At 28.4% G+C, this 16,663-nt stretch overlaps 1 protein-coding gene across 2 annotated transcripts; it reads right to left on the bottom strand.

The window, feature by feature from the left end:
- Positions 1–3,588: 3,588 nt before the first annotated feature.
- LOC103577279 (MFS-type transporter SLC18B1-like) lies at positions 3,589–16,382 on the bottom strand. 2 transcript variants are annotated; one of them, XM_008557853.3, is made up of 8 exons: positions 16,057–16,382; positions 7,812–7,907; positions 7,445–7,735; positions 6,659–6,779; positions 4,795–5,018; positions 4,529–4,704; positions 4,196–4,364; positions 3,589–4,107 (listed from the first exon to the last, which is right to left on the bottom strand). In XM_008557853.3, the coding sequence occupies exons 1-8, from the start codon at positions 16,165–16,167 to the stop codon at positions 3,793–3,795; spliced, it is 1,503 nt and encodes a 500-aa protein (XP_008556075.1). In that variant the 5' UTR covers positions 16,168–16,382; the 3' UTR covers positions 3,589–3,792. The 2 variants fall into 2 exon arrangements, with proteins under 2 accessions (XP_008556075.1, XP_053597161.1); XM_053741186.1 differs by lacking the exon at positions 16,057–16,382 and adding an exon at positions 15,230–15,269.
- Positions 16,383–16,663: the final 281 nt, after the last annotated feature.

The following is a 16,663-nucleotide window of genomic DNA, read 5'->3' as shown; positions in this document are numbered from 1 at the left end:
GTCATTCGAGCTTGGGACCCTTTTCTGTATGTGACCTCAGCTTTAGAGCAGGTGTGCTACTTACTTACTTCCTTATAATCAACAATTTTTATTTCATTATTTTTTTTTATTTTACACTTACACAAGTTTATCATAAAGCAACTTTCATCGATGACATTTAACTGTTATTAGAAGTATATTATTATTGTATTTGTAATGCAAAAATAATGAGTCAATTCATTAAAAATTCATAAAACTTTTAATTATATAAACCTATATATTGATAAACTTTCGTTAATACTATATTTCAATATATCACACCTGCTTTTAAATTCATTTAAACTTTCTTAATATAATTATCGCTATTTTATATTTTAATCCAAAGATACTATTTTTATTGGTTGTCAAACTGATTACTTTAATTTTGAAAGTTCTTTTAAAAACAAGGTCTAAATATTTTAAGTGAGTTAAATTAAACTGATTAATATATGCGGCTATTATATTTTCAAATAAATTTGTGTCTTTCCTATTTTAGCTGTCTAATTTAAAAAATCAGTAAGGCCCAATTTTATTTTAAATTATTATTATTTTATTTTAAATTCATCTTTGAAAGTAATGAAAGAAAATTAACTCTTAAAAATTTGGCTTATTAGGTTTTAAAATTAGGCGACCGATTTCTAGTATTAATTATGACTTTCAAGTGATAAAAAAAATTCGACAATAATTTTTATAACTTCTATATTATTTTTCACTTTTATTTATTAGTTAGTCATAAAAAAAATTGAGCACTATCCTAAATAATAACTACACGGAGAAAAAAATGTGATAAATTTTACTAAAAAATATGAGAATAATTACTAAATTTAGATAGAAGCTTGAAACGCTTGTGATTAATATGAAAAATTCATAAACAGATCAGCATATTTTACAAGTCGTTTAGTATTTTCTTATATACACGGGAAAACATTATGCTCAAAATTTGAATAGTTTGTAGTTTATTTTCGACTTAAAATTAGTATATTCGATACTAATATCAAACCAGAATCATTATATATATATATATATATTACAAAATGGCTGTTATTTATATTAAAATTTGATACACATAGAAGAGCAAAATTTGTAATTTCGTACATTAAAATTAATATGAAAAAGAATCGATAAATTGATATCTAAAGTTATAACTATTCAAATAAACATACAAAAATTTACAAAATGAGGAACCGAAAAATTAGTAAACCTACATATAAATATATAAAGATCTAGTATACGAATTTTTTATTTTATTATTTACCATTTATTCGATATGTGTATATATACGAATGTGTATATATAACGAATAGATAACATTTTATATTTATTATTAGTCAATGGGATAGAATTTATAAAATAAGAGTTAGAAATTTTCGGTATTTTTATGAGCAAAAAATCAGTATCTAGTATACTAATTTTTCATTTTATTACTTACCACTTATTCGATTTATGTATATTGTAAATTAATTAATAATGATAAATAAATGATATTTTAAGCTCATAATTGATCAGTGATATCGAATTTATAAAATGAAAATTAGTAACTTTTGCAATTTCCGGCTGGAAAAATCAGTATCTAAGATAGCAATTGTTAATTTGACCAATCATTGCTTTTTAATGATTATGTCGTAAAATAATTAACTTTTACTAATAAGTCATGTATTATACCTAAAAGTAATAATATTCAGTTACTTTTTGAAATAATTGATAGTAGTCTTTAGGAATCTACAAAAATTAGTAAACTACTTTGCATTAAGCACATAATAGTACTAATTATTGATAACAAATCCCACTTTTTACTATTATTTATTAATTTTTAGTATTCTGTTTTTTCCGTGTACTGTTTATGGAAAATCTTTTGGAACATTTTTGGTTATATTTAATAAATTTTAATATCCCGTTTAGTAAATTTTACTATATTAGAATGGAAAAAAATTAAATTAATTTTTTATTAGCTTTTAACTTTTTATTGATATTGTTTTATTTTAAAAAAATCACTTGTCTTAACCGAGATTCGAACTCAGATCTCCCACGCGCGAGTCCTTTCCTATGTTTGACGGTCCGATGTCTATTTCAAACAAAGGTTTCAGAACTTGTATACAGATAGTAAAAAAATAAAACGTCAATATCTGATGAAAACTCGATTTTCGAAAATTGGACCGAGACCAATAACTTCTCTTTTTTCGAAAATTTGCAATTTGCATAAGCAGGAAGTTGAAAATATGTGAGGAAAACAAAAGATTTAAATTATACACAGAAAAAAAAGAATTTTTTGTCGTAAAAAATGTTTGCTTGTCTTAAGAAATTTTTTTGCGTTATAAATTGGAAACAAAAATTTTTTTTGGGAGGGAAAAATTTTCTTGGGACAAAAAAAAATGTTTTGGAGCGGAAAATAATTTCAGGTGCCAATAAGAAAATTTTCGTTTTCAATTCACATGATGCAAATAACTTCTTGCGCTAAGAAATATTTTTTTCTGTGTTGTCCGATCAACTTCAATGACAATAAGGACAATGACTTCTCAGATGATAAAAAGATATATAATAATAATGAAACAGAAAAACAAAAACACTTAACTATTCGCGTTGTAAAATAGAATCTGATGAATATGCCGATGCACATGGATAAACGTAGAGGCGCTAATTTGTCTTATGTCCTTCATTTATATGTATACACATATATTCATACAATTCATTTGTTCAAGTTATTAGATATGTAGCCAAATAATCAAATATAAAGAATTCCTTTTTCGTAATGTACATTCACATGTATATATAGATATATAAGAAATTTCATTATAATCTATAAAAGAAAAAAAACCTCATTGTACAATAAATTTATCAATTGAAAAATTGTTGACTCTAAAATAGGCGTGCGCATATAGTAATTTGAAATATTTAAAAATATCTCTTTAAATGTCGAATATTTTATTATTGAATCATCTAGACTAAATGTATATAGACAGCGGTATGTTACGTATAGCTAACAGCAGAATAGCCAACAGCTTCCGGGCGGGTCGATGCACATGAGCGAACACGGCGGTTTAGAGAATAGGGAATGTTCGTTATTGCGTTAGCACGTATGTATTGTATATACATTATATCTAACGCAATTCTTTTGCACACTTCAAGAATTGAATTTTCTTTATATATATTTAGTTAATATAGTCTTATCATACACATTGAATATATGACTGATAATCTCAAAGTTCGTTTTGTACGCCTCAAGCGCGAAAGCGCTAAGGGTGCTTTATGATCGATCTATTTAATTTTTATTAATGATATGATTTATGATCATAATAAAATGAATAGTAGTATTTAAAAAAACAATTGGTGTGACTAAATCAGTGAGATATTTTATAGCGATCATAGAGCGCACAGCGAGATCGCGCTTAAAATTTGCACAATATAAAAAAATTCATTCACATTTATATTGTAATTGTTATTTCCAAATTGTTATTGACGGAAATAGAACAGATGTACAATGATAATAAGATTTGGGCTTGCTGTTAAGCTACGCGTACATTCATACTGTGTAAAGGCGCGGCAAACGCATCGGAATTTCATGTGCATTTAAAACCTGGCAATTGGCAACAATCTACAAGTGAAAATAATTTCAAGCAAAGTTAAAAATATTGTTATTGTATTATTCTGATGTTAAATTTATAAACATCTAAAAAAGTAAAAAGTCATCTATTAGATTTGAAAATATGTACAATTATTATAGTTTAATAAGACAAGCTCTAATTTGAATTTTTCAAACATTTTATTAAACTTTATCTGTTAAGTACTTCTTTCGAATAAATATTGTTTGGCATCAAGTGATCCGTAGTTGTAACTATAGCGACCGCTGTATGATGCCCTTGACCAAGCACCAGCACGATTAGAATAGCTGTTACATGCTAATAAAGAGTTCATTCCGCTAGGCCTGTCATTCAGTACATTTTGATTATCAATCACTTGTCTTGTTGACAAACTTGTACTGTGAGATCTGCCACTGTCTGTTAAAGAAACTTGTGAATTTCTATTGGAGACTATTTCCGTATATGGTTTTGGATTTCGTGAACAACAACAGACGAATATTAATGCAGTTATACCCTGTTGAAAATATTCATTGTGTTTTATGACTGCTAAATAATTAAAAATAAAATTTAACTTTTAATTTATATTCAGTGAGTATACTTACAACTAATAAATGAAGAAAAAAAATAAACATAGAGGCATTACGGAAATTAATGTTATCTAAAAGAATTCCTCCTAAACTGGGACCAATAAAAGCACCTAGAGCAAAAGAACTTGTCCAAAGTGCACTGATTAATCCATAAGTCTCAAAGTTATTTGGAAACCCGTGTGCTCTAATTGTGAAAAAAAAGAGATATTTAAAATAGCAATTTATGAGTTTTTATTTTTTACATAATATTTCTATGAAAATAAACAGATAGCAACATCTAACTGTGAAAGGATCCAGGAATCAATAAAATAGACTTAAAACATGCCGACGAATGGTAATGTAACTTACACTGTTGTTGCAAGAGCATCAGAGAAAGCTGCGACCAACTGAGCAGACAAACCAATTCCATGGATAACTAAACCGCAAATTGTTACCCAGATAATTGTTTTGCATGGAACAAAAGGCGCTGGTCCAATTAAAGAAAATCCAATCATTACTAAAATGCAACCCATAATAGTGACTAACTATAAGTAATAAAAATTTATAACTTGTAAAAAAAAATCAGAATAATGAAATACATTTAATGAGAACTAGAATAACTACTCTTGAATTACTTTGGGTTGCAATCGACGGTCACACAACCAACCCCAAGCAGGTGCAGTAAGAGCATAAGTACCTCCGTTAAGAACAAACATTAAACCTAAAACAACGGGACTGAGCTCAAATTGACGTAAATGAGGTTCTAATGTTGCTTGAAGAAATCCAATACTCATACTGGTGGCAATTATTGAACATGTTGCTACTAACACACCAGGTATTTTTAAAACTTGAGTGTATCCTAAAAAATTTTAATAGTTTATAAAAAAAAAAATATGAAATTTGAAGCACATTCGTTCTAAATTCTCCAACGAATTTATTGAGTTTCAGTCGGAAAATATGCACCTGAAGATTAAAACGTTTTTCGCGCAACAAAAATGAAAAGAATTAATATAATTTGACTGCTTACAGGTGACGTAAGGGGTATTTCGGGGTGCAATTTTCGGCTGGCATACTAGTACCTATGCAAAACATTTGAGAAATCTAGACTCAGTAAATTTTTTACTTTTCATTTCGTTTTTTTTATTTTCGTTTCGGAAAACACGTTCCAATCTTTAGGTACAGTAGGACCTCGTTAAAAGACTACGCGTTATAAGACTCTTCCCCTCAATTTGTTAAAACTCGCTCAGAATGCTTCCTCTACCAAAACTCAATAAAAGTTTTGCGCCGAAACCTCGCTATAAGACTAACGACCAGTCCGACTAAAATCAAGATAAAATGTAAATACATAAAGATTTTAGATCAAATAATTTATTTTCATAAAGAATACTTAAAATCTCGTGGTATCGCATAATTAATTAACAGAAAGACAACAAAATTCTGTTTATTTATAATTATACATGAAATAGATTCACTGTATAATAGAGTAAAGTTGAACTAAATACATAAATAAAACGCAAAACGGCGATGGTCTTATAGCGAGGTTTGGGCGCAAAAGCTGTTAAGCATAATAGTGGGGATACCCCAGTTCCAAGAATTTTTTCCCCTACAGCCCCGAGCTAGTCTTATAATGAGGTCCTGCTGTACATCGGAAAATAATATTTATTTTCGTGAATTTTCAATTGAAGTTTTTATTCCTACACTGAAAAAAATAATCGCTAGGTGCTAGCGATTATTTTCTTTAGCAGTTAGGGATTAAAAATCGTTAGCTGAAAGCGATTTTTACGCTAACTGCTAACGATTTTTTCGATGATAGCTAGCACGGTGTACCTTTTAACACGGCGTGAGTATTATCTTCCACACCGTTCGGGATTATGAGCTCAAAACTCAGGCATCGTCCGATCATAAGCTCTCAATATAGCTCAAAATTACCCAATTACTGTATGATGGAACGACGTATGAGCTTTGAGCGAATAACACCAAACGGTGTGGTAGATAACACTCACATCGAGTTAAAAATACACCGTGCTAGCTATCAGCGAAAAAATCGTTAGCAGCTATCGTAAAAATCGCTTTCAACAAGTGATCATTAATTGCTACCTGCAAGCGAAAAAATCGCTAATTGCTAGCGAAATAATCGCTTGCAGCTAACAATCTTTAATCGCTAGTTGCTAAAGAAAATAATCGCTAGCAGCTAGTGATTATTTTTTTCAGTGTAAATATATTATTGCAAGAAATAGAAATTAGCTTAAGCTACTTTGTTTTATCAGATGAATTTGTAAAACTGCTTTTTTAGATCGAAATTATAAACGATTAAAATTCAGAATCATAAAATCATGGAGTTTTAGTAAAAACTCGGAAAATGAAACAAAAATCGTGAAATTATGGAATTATGAAACTATAACGCGCTTGAACTTTCGAAATGGGTCAAAGTATTTATAATAATCCTTTTTTGCATCAGCTTTATATACAGAAAGTTATGTCAATGAAATTTAAACTTACCGCCAAATCTTGGGGAATCCTGATCTAAATCATTATGAACTGGAAGTATAAAAGCGGTCATAATTGCTGCAAGAATAAGAGCAGATCCTAAAACAGCAAATGGCATTGTGTATCCTCCGACCTAAAAATTACAGAACTTTATTTCGTTATGTAAAAAAAAAATTGTAAGAGGTGAAACCACTGGATAGAGACAATTTTAAATAGTCTGGATAGCTGTGAGTCATTGGTGAGGTTGTGCGAGACGTAAGAAATAAAAATATTTACGTTTTTTGACTAAGAGACCTACAGATTTGTAAGTTGAAATGAAAATCATCAACTATACGAGAAAATAGATGGCATATTTTTTTTTTTTTTTTGTAAAATCCATTGTTGTAGGGATGTGCGGGGGCCTAAGAATTGAAAATTTTCATGTTTTTTGGGAAAAAGACCTCCAGACCCGAAATTAAAAAAAAAAAAAATACCTACGATACTACAAAATAAATAGTGTAAATTTTTTTTCAAAGAATCGACTTCGGTGGGGTCTGCGGGGGCCTAGGAATTCAAAATTTTCCCGTTTCTTGACGAAAAGGCCCACAGGCTTGAAATTCGAAATGAAAATTCCTTACGATACGGAAAAATAACGTGTAAACTTTTTTTTAATTAAGGTCCCAGAGAGGATCGTTTCACGGGCCCAGGCCTGGCCCATCAGTACATAAGTATAAGTTGGTAATTAAAAATTAAGCAATTTTATTTTTTAACAATGATTAATTATAATTGACTATAAAATTACACTCATTTCATAAATACCTGATACAAAGCGCCACCGACAGTTGGTCCAACAATGAGTCCTAATCCAAAAAATGTTTCAAGACTTGCAAATGTGGTAGCAACATTTTCAGGAAATTCTTTTGCAATTATAGCAAAACTGGCAGTAAGAAATGCAGCATTTCCTAATGCTTCAACCATTCTTATAACAAAAGATAGAATTATAAAAGGATAATGTCCTTCAACTTTATCTAAAAGTCCAAAAAATATAGCACAAGTGCCTGTAGTTAAAATTCCACCGTGTAAAAGTAACTTGGGTCCAATTTTATTCAACTATAGACAAAAGAAGTTATTGAATTTAAAAAAATTTCTTTTTTTTAAATATTGATTTAATAAATATCTCACTAACGTTTTGTCCATAAATTGGGCTGATGAGAAAAACAATGAGCTCAAAAATGCCAAAAACAAGTCCATACTCTGACGGTGATGCATTTTTTTTTTCTGCCTAAATAAAATAAATGGTTAAATTTTTTTTTTCAATAATATTTAGATCTAATATTATATATATATATATATATATATATATATATATATATATATATATATATATATATATATATAAGTATATATGTTAGGGTTCTTCGTTTCCGGCGAAAGTATTTTCTTCGTTGCCCATCAAGCAAAATATTGTTTTTTATGCTAAAACAAAAATTCTGCCGTTTAAGCTCTTAATTCCAATCCTAAGTACTTTCCATTTGATTTCAAAGATTTCTCATTTAAAATACACGTAAATTAAATTATTCTTTTTTTAACTTTCTAATACTCAGCTGCGTTTTATAATATCGTCGCAGTTTTGGTCGCAAATTGTAGGGCATTTGGTGTTCTTCAAAAATGCCCATAGTAACTTAGCTGTAATTCCAGCTGTTTCACTTGTGTCCGTTGCAGAAGTCATTTTTCCTATGAAATTGACCTTTATTGGCTTGCAGAACGTAAATCAATGAATGCACACTAAAAACATAAATGAGAATTTTATAGGAAATTTTATTCCCTTCAAAAAAAGACTTGAAAGTTAAGTCGCTAAAGTCCATAGTTTCTGAGTTATAGTAATCTTAATAATTTGAAAAATATAATACAAAAAAAAAATGACAATTGATATTTATTTTTTAAATTATTAAAGTCACTGTAACTCGGAAACTAAGGACTTAAGCAACTTGACTCATGGGACTTTTTTGAAGGGAATAAAATTTCCTATAAAATTCCTATTAACATTTCCAGTGTCCTTTCATTGGTATACGTTCTGCAAGCTAATAAAGGTCAATGTCATAGGAAAAATGACTTCCTCAGCGGACACAAGTGAAACAGCTGGAATTACAGCTAACTTACTATGGGTACTTTTAAAGAACACCAAATGCCCTACGATTTGCGACCAAAACCACGTCGATATCATAAAACGCAGTTGAGTATTAGAAACTTGAAAAAAAGTAATTCAATTTACGCACTGATAAAAATCGTGTTTTCTTCCGAAATATTCTGCATACTTGGCCTATCCGAACTTGAGCCAACTGAATTTCAATTGATTTAAAAACATAGAAATTGAAACAAGTTCATAGGGAGATTTGAGTAAAAGACTTTACGGTTTTAGGCTTACTATAGAAATATTTCTGTCAAAAACGATGTATTTGATGAAACTAAATGTGATATTACTGTAAAAAATAAGAGATGGAGCTGAAGTCGTCTATGTATGTGATAAAAACAACTATGAATTTGAAAAAAATACTGTTTTAATTTGATGAAAATTATTGATTTCTTTCAATCAATTTTGCAAATGTTGTTGATGAAAAGTTTTTTGCAATTATCTTAACTTACTTTTTATTTTCCTCAATATATTATAGTAGTGAGTCAATCATATGATTTACTCAATAATAATACAAATGACTTTGAAATAATGGGATACTTTCTGGCCACAAGGAACTTGTACCACTGACTAAATTTTATTTCATTTTTATATGACTACTAATTTACTACCTGCAATGTATTTTTGTAATTGATGAAGTTGAATATATCATTGATTATGTGTATCCACAGTAAATGAATACACTGAAAAAAAAATTTTACAGGAATTTATTATTTTTAGAATATTCAAGAGTATGAATGGAATACAAAAATCACTTTTTCTTTTATCTAAAACATCCCTCGTGAAAAACGTTTATAAAAAAAATATGTTAAAATATATATTTTTAGTATAAAAAAAATATAGTAAAAACACATAAAAATTATATGAATATATATAAAAAATGTGTAAAAAATACATTTCTAATAGCTAACTTTTGGCCGATTTTCATATATATTTTACATATTTTAAATGCAACTCAAATATATTAAAAAAAGAGCCATCCGGCCTTACCCGGAATGGAAAGGTAGATTTCTTATATATGTAAATACAATAAAGTTACAATAGTGTGATTAATACTTATTTTGTAAGCTTAAACATGAATTTCAGCGAAATGGGTTATGCCTTATTATTTAGAAGTTATGAGAAGACTAAGCTGCAAAAATAAGCTTTTTTATTTTTTTTGAAATTTTCGATGTCATCAAACTGTTAGAAAGATGTTTCAAAAAATCAAGTATTACAGTGAAAATTAAAGCTAATCGTTCAAATTTTGAGATACTTTTTACCGAATTGAGTTATCATTTTCGGTTCGAAAGTTATTTTAGCATGACGCCAGAAAACTCATTTTTATGAAAATCAAAAAAAATTTGAAACACCCACAACTTCCAAATTAATCGACCGATTGGGCTCATCTTCGAACTTGATCAAGGTAATCGTCTAATAAATAAGTGTATGAAATTTCATTAAGATCCGTTAAGAATTGCGGGCTCTATCGTGATGACAAGGCGCGTTATATACATATACATACATATATAAACTTTTGAGTGGATGGTATTTTTTGACTCTACTAGGTAAAATAAGATATATGGTGGCAAAATTCTTTGATAATTCGATCATGAGACTCATTGCAATAGGCTGATTTCTAAAGAAATCTACCTTAAAAAAGATGGAAGGAGCAAAACGGGGTACTTCAGGAAATACTAAGTTATTGAGAATTCGAATACTGTAAATTTTCTTTTTCAATGATATCCAAAGTAAATATTAAAAAAAATTTTCAGAGGCCATTAAAAAAAAAAATTTCATTTTTGCGGGCAAAATAGAATACCTTCTAAAAAAAGTAAAAAGAAAAAAAAATTTCTAGATATTAAATAAATTCGATTACATTAAATTATCTTGTAAGTAATTTACATGAAGAAAAATTACATTTCACATAATTATTAGATCCAAGGGAAAATTAAAAATTTTTCAATGGTTTTTATCATAAAACAAAAGTCATTAACATTTTTTGACTGACACTTTCGATTTTCGAAAAAGTTTAACAAAAAAAAATTCAAAACAATAGTCAATTACATTTACAAAAGTGAATTTCAAAGGCTTAAAAAAATATAATTTTTGTTTTTTTATGAGATTTTAGGGGTACTCTGTTTGCTTCCTCTTTCTCTGTATCTTAGAATATATAAAACATACATTTTTTTTTTATATATTTGAAATATATTATTAATATAATTTTTACATATTTTCAAGTATGTATTTTTTATACGCCTTAAAATCTATTTTAAAAATATTTAAATTACATTTAAAATATATCCAAAAATCGACCAAAAGTTAGCTATTAAAAATTTATTTTTGATACATATTTTATATATATATTTATGTATTTTTAATATATTTTTTTTATAAATGTTTTTCATAAGGCATCGAACTCGAATAAGCAGCGGTAGAAGTAGTTCAATGCTCACCACTAGATCGCACGCAACCTCTTGTGCTGTTCCTGGTTAGATATATATTTCAGAGTTGTTATATTCTATACTTGAAAACAATTGTGGCACGGCTACTCCTCTGATGTCTGACCTAGTGACAAGTGCCTCGTTTGATGGTAATATAATATATCCTATATTACATTGTGACAACAATGTCTATTTTTGTTTCCTTGGATAATTTTTTTTTATAATCCAGAAATATAAAGTATGTTTCAGGTAATAAAAAAAAAAACAATTTTTGTTTTCAATAAATGCTCTTGAATAATTTAAAAATAATAAATTTCGGTAATTTTTTTTTTTTTTTTCAATATTCATTTTTTCTGGATACACTCTGGTTCCGTTCTATTCTACAAAGTATTATTTTGATGCAAGATCGATCATTAATGACTCGACAACTTGAATAAATTGCAGTAACGTTATATGAATTTCATACAATTTACGGTGTTTTAGAAGAAAGATATAAAGCAATCGAGTTGAAAAAAAATTATATTCTTACGACTAAATGTAAATTTACTCAAATTGAAAAAAAAAATAGATAGAATATCATCATTTTTTACATCAAATTTAAGTATTGTAGAAATAAAAGCAATAGTAGGCAGAATAAAGTCTCTAGTATGTTGACTCAATTACGTATATTTTTTAATTACGTATTTGATTACGTAAAAGTCGTCACAAATACAAATGATATGTTTACAAGTACACCATGTATTTGAGTAGATAATTCCCTCCAAATACGTGTGGCTTTTCAGCCAAAGTCGTAGCGTGTTTCGCCGTACTTAAAGACGTGGCGTATTTGGCTCACCTCAAACCAAGTTGACTCAAAGGTTTCTTTTTATCAGTGCGTGTATTTTAAATGGGGAATCTCTGAAATCAAATGGAAAGTACTTAGGATTGGAATTAAGAGCTCAAACTTGGCAGGAATTTTTGTTTTAGCATAAAAAACAATATTTTGCTTGATGAGCAACAAAAAAAATACTTTCACCGGAAACGAAGCACCCTAATATATATATATATATATATATATATATATGGAAACTACTTAATCGATTAATTTCTAAATCTAGTCAGTTTTAAAGTTTGATAAACTTTTTTGATTGCTGCAAGTATTATCTAAATTTATCAATTAATTTGGAAGATATCGTCAACAAAAAAATTGAAGAATATAACCGAATTTCGAATTAGTGGTTAAGTACTTCGTAAATCATCCATTCAAATAGTTTCATAATTTGAACAAATTTTATTTTTATAAACCCTCTAGCCTGAGAAACAAATCAGTCGACTCATCCAAAAGTTTTTATGAATGTTGGAAAATCTAAAAATGCACATCTCAATCTCTCATTTTACTTTTTAAAATTAATTTGATTTTTTTAATTATTATTTTCAGTTGCATAATTTTTTTAAATATCTCGCCTCTTTGTCTTACATTTAGCTCTTTTTCTTTAATCCTACTATAACACTAATGCTGCTACCACTAGTTGATGAAGAGAAGAAATGAAAAAAAAAATAATATCAGTAGAAATAAAAATGGCAGCTAAATTTTTCGTGAATTATCGTTTTTAGGATTTCTATCGATTATAAATAAACAAACAGGGTTTTCGTTGTAAGTTTCATAAGGGTTTTTGAGATCAAATACACAAAGTTGATAAAACAACAATTGAATTAATTATGTGTATCGAGATTTATCATGTTTACGAACCTTCATACGAGACAATAGACAGAACTGATTTCTACGATTAAAATAGTTCATTATCATTCAATGGAAAAATAATTCAAGTTAATATAAAGTCGAGATTGTTCTTTAATAAAGTGTCTTCATACTGGTTACAATAAACCCTATCTTGGTGCAGTTAAATGAGTGAAGAAATGATTTGGCCCAATCATAAAATGAACCGTCAATAAAGCACCCTCAGCGCTTTTGCGCTTGAGGTGATCAAAGTTTAAAAGTTCAATGTTTATTACATGGTTCTAATTTCTTAAATCATATCATTTCAAAGTAAAAAATTAATATTTCAAACTTTAAAAAGTTACGAAATGTCAGTTTTTTAATACATATTTGTGGAATCGAAGAATTTAAATATCCACGGAGAGAAAATTATAGTAACTGTTCCTAATACATTTATGGAATATCAGCTCATAACGTTACTTTAATAATTACTAGGAATTATACGCCCATAAATATTGGGAAAAGTTTATTCATTACTATGGGAACAATTCATCAAAAGTAATAATCGCCTTCATATTATTATGGTAAACGTTACCATATATTATGGTAATCGTTCCCATACTATTATAGTAAACGTTGCTAAAACTTTTTCAAAAATTGAAAGTGTCAGTAAGAATATATGAATGACTTACGTCAGGCTTAGCCTTGCAGCCGTAACAAGGTGGGCTCTTTAGCTACTACAGAACTTCTCTGTTGCAGCAACAAACTCATGCTACAGGACCTATGTCTGTTGCAGTAACAGTTCTTTTTTTTCGTGTATAAAATGTATGAAATGCAGAGAAGACAACGAATAATCTTATAAACGAGGTTCGACTATAATATTTTTATCCAAAAATTAATATTTTTTTATTTTTAATTTTAACTGAAATTACATTTTAGTTTAATTTGACTAGGCTTAATAATCATCGCATAAAATTATCTAAAAAATTAATGATAATTTTTTATTAGTATTTTAGTCAGGATAACATTAATAAATTATTAAGTGCCGTGACAGCTGGTGGGGCTGAGATTGAATTTTTTGGCTCATGCATGTAGCCTATTATTATTATTTAATGCAAGAATGATACTGTCATAATATAAGAAACAGAATAACAATTTAGAACTCAAGGATGTACTCAGGATGTATTTTTTTATGTGTGTTTTAAAATATTTTTTACTTTCTTATTGTGAGAAAACGACTTTGACAGCGGTCGGTGGAGTGCGCCAGAGGCGCTACCTAAATTTACATATTCTTATTATTATTATTTTGTATATGCGGGCTCCCGCTCTTCACATGGTTGCGAACTTGCTTACATTACGCGTGTGTTCGTTATTAATAAAGATTTACGTCTAAAGAGTTTCTATCGCCTAATTATTATTATATAATATATGTATAAAACCCTCCACATCCCTATAACCAATACAACATCCTAAATAATTTTTTTCAAATGATATTTTTTCAATTTGTTCATTCAATTAATATACAAATATACTACCCAACAATTTATTAATTCAAATTTATATCATTTCTGATTACTGTATTCAATTATCTCAAAATATGTTATGCTCAAAATTCGATTACTATTTTCAATAAATAGTTTTGTATACCTATAGTATTTCAATTGTTTACATTTTTTTGTATAATCACTTGCAAAAAAAAAATCGGTCTGTCAGTTGACCCTGTGGGCCAGCCCCAAAACTTTTCGCTGCTTTCAAGCTCCTTGAGCTCGAGCTCGAAAATACTTTTGTATGCCTTTGTTTTCGAAAAATAACCTTTTTTACCATTTTTTCTACAACGATATCTCTCGAACGAATTTATCGCTTGAGACGGTTGAGTTGGCAATCGACGTGTTTTATTGAGTTCTAGAGCTGATCAAATTTTAATTAATTTATCAAGACGTTTTTGAGAAATTTCAAAAAAAATTTTTTTTGTAATTCTTTCGTTAACGGTTTCTCTTGAACGGATGAACCGATTTTGATGGGTGAGCTGGCATTCGACGCGGCTCACAAAATTTTAGTACTGATTAGATTTCGAAATCAATCCCTTGAGCGAATTAGAAGTTATTAAAAAAAAAAACATTTCCGAAAAAATTTTGTTTTTGGAATATCTCCGAATATACCCTATCGATTAAGCTCAAATTTTCAGTGCTTATAGTATTTAACAAGCCACTTCGAATGACACCTCGACGATCATAATTAGGTCATCCGTTCAAAAGTTGCAGAATATTTACATACGTACGTACGTACATACATACATACATACACTCGGACATCATCTTGAATTTAGTCAGAATAGCTTCCTAGAACCTCAAAACGTCGACATCTGTTAGAATTTTGATTTTCGCAAATCGGGGTGAAAACAATAACTTCTGCTAAATATTCGTTCATTAACAAGTTCTTAAATTCACTCTTATAATTGCAAAAATAATTGTTCTTTACTCCTCGTAGAACTACACGCACACCATCTGTAACAGCGTATAAATACCCGCAATCTTTGTCGTACTTTTGATCGGCTATAAAGAAAAATAGTACACACGGGCAGAAGTTTGAAAGCCATGAACTGTGCTAAATGATGCGAAGGAATTTAGAACTTTATGCCCTTAAAGTGTAATATACTATAAACTATAAAAAATATTCAAGTAAAATAATATACTGTGTAATTGTATCGTTGATTTAATTTCACTAACCATCTCAATAATTTTAATTTCGTATCGTTATCATTAAAAAGAAATGAATAGTATTGAGACAGCAGTAGTAATTATATATAAGATTATTTCACTTAGCTTTTTCTTCTTTTATAAATAATTTAGATTTTTTTTTTTGGATTTATAACCTCAAAACTATATAAGATGTTTGAAACTTTGGAACAAAGCAACATAAGATCTTTGATTCTTTACTTATCTGATGAAATTTGTTATTGTACAGTAAATTTTACATTTATTGCATCATTTAATTTTAATTATTACTTCATTGCTTAACTTGTATATTTCATTAATTCGTTGCTCATTGGATTTATTATTTTATATACTGCATATTAATCGTTTCTGTTTTAAATGAACTTCAAAATTTTTTAATAACTCACCTCTTGAGGATAAAACGGCGCTTGTAATGAAACACAGATAGCATTAGCAAAATCTGCAATACTGATAACAATAAGAGTAAGCCACTGTCTTTTAGTAAAATGGCCTACCATTTTTCAAAAAAATTAATTTCACGTTATTTTTAAAATTATTGCTTAAATAAACAATAAAAGAAAAGACAATAATCAATTGATAATCAATATTAAATTCGATTTAATAAGAAGAATAAAATTCATATGAATAGTCTATAAAAAACGATTTGAAAGAACTCCTCTTTTGTACTGACTTTAAAATGCTGCACTTAAAACGAAATCGCACTGCTCTGTTTGTGTCGACGTTATCCCTTATAATACATACTTTAAACTTAAAAGTGACGCCAGGGTTAGAGTTCGAATGATATGGGACTAAATGATAGTACTAATTTATTATCGAAACATACAGACTAAGCGTGCGTGTTCTTTTGCCGGATATCCTAATGTTATTTATACTAGCACATTTTATTTAAAAAGAAAAAAAAATCACCTCATTAAAAGTTACTAAATATATCTAATTAATTTATAATAAGAAAAGTAGTTTAAAATATCAGTCAGAAAATGATATATATATATA

The sequence above is a fragment of the Microplitis demolitor genome, chromosome 8, assembly GCF_026212275.2.
Source record: "Microplitis demolitor isolate Queensland-Clemson2020A chromosome 8, iyMicDemo2.1a, whole genome shotgun sequence".
NCBI lineage: Eukaryota > Metazoa > Arthropoda > Insecta > Hymenoptera > Braconidae > Microplitis > Microplitis demolitor.
This window is presented reverse-complemented; position numbering and strand designations above follow the sequence as displayed.

Bases quoted from the DNA above. Each gene is read 5' to 3' on its own strand.
- LOC103577279 (XM_008557853.3), bottom strand. From the start codon at position 16,167: ATGGTAGGCCATTTTACTAAAAGACAGTGGCTTACTCTTATTGTTATC. The intron at 6,780-7,444 runs GTATTTATGAAA...TGTAATTTTTAG, and splicing joins TCGGTGGCGCTTTGTATCAG to GTCGGAGGATACACAATGCC. The intron at 5,019-6,658 runs GTAAGTTTAAAT...AAAATTTTTTAG, and splicing joins GGATTCCCCAAGATTTGGCG to GATACACTCAAGTTTTAAAA.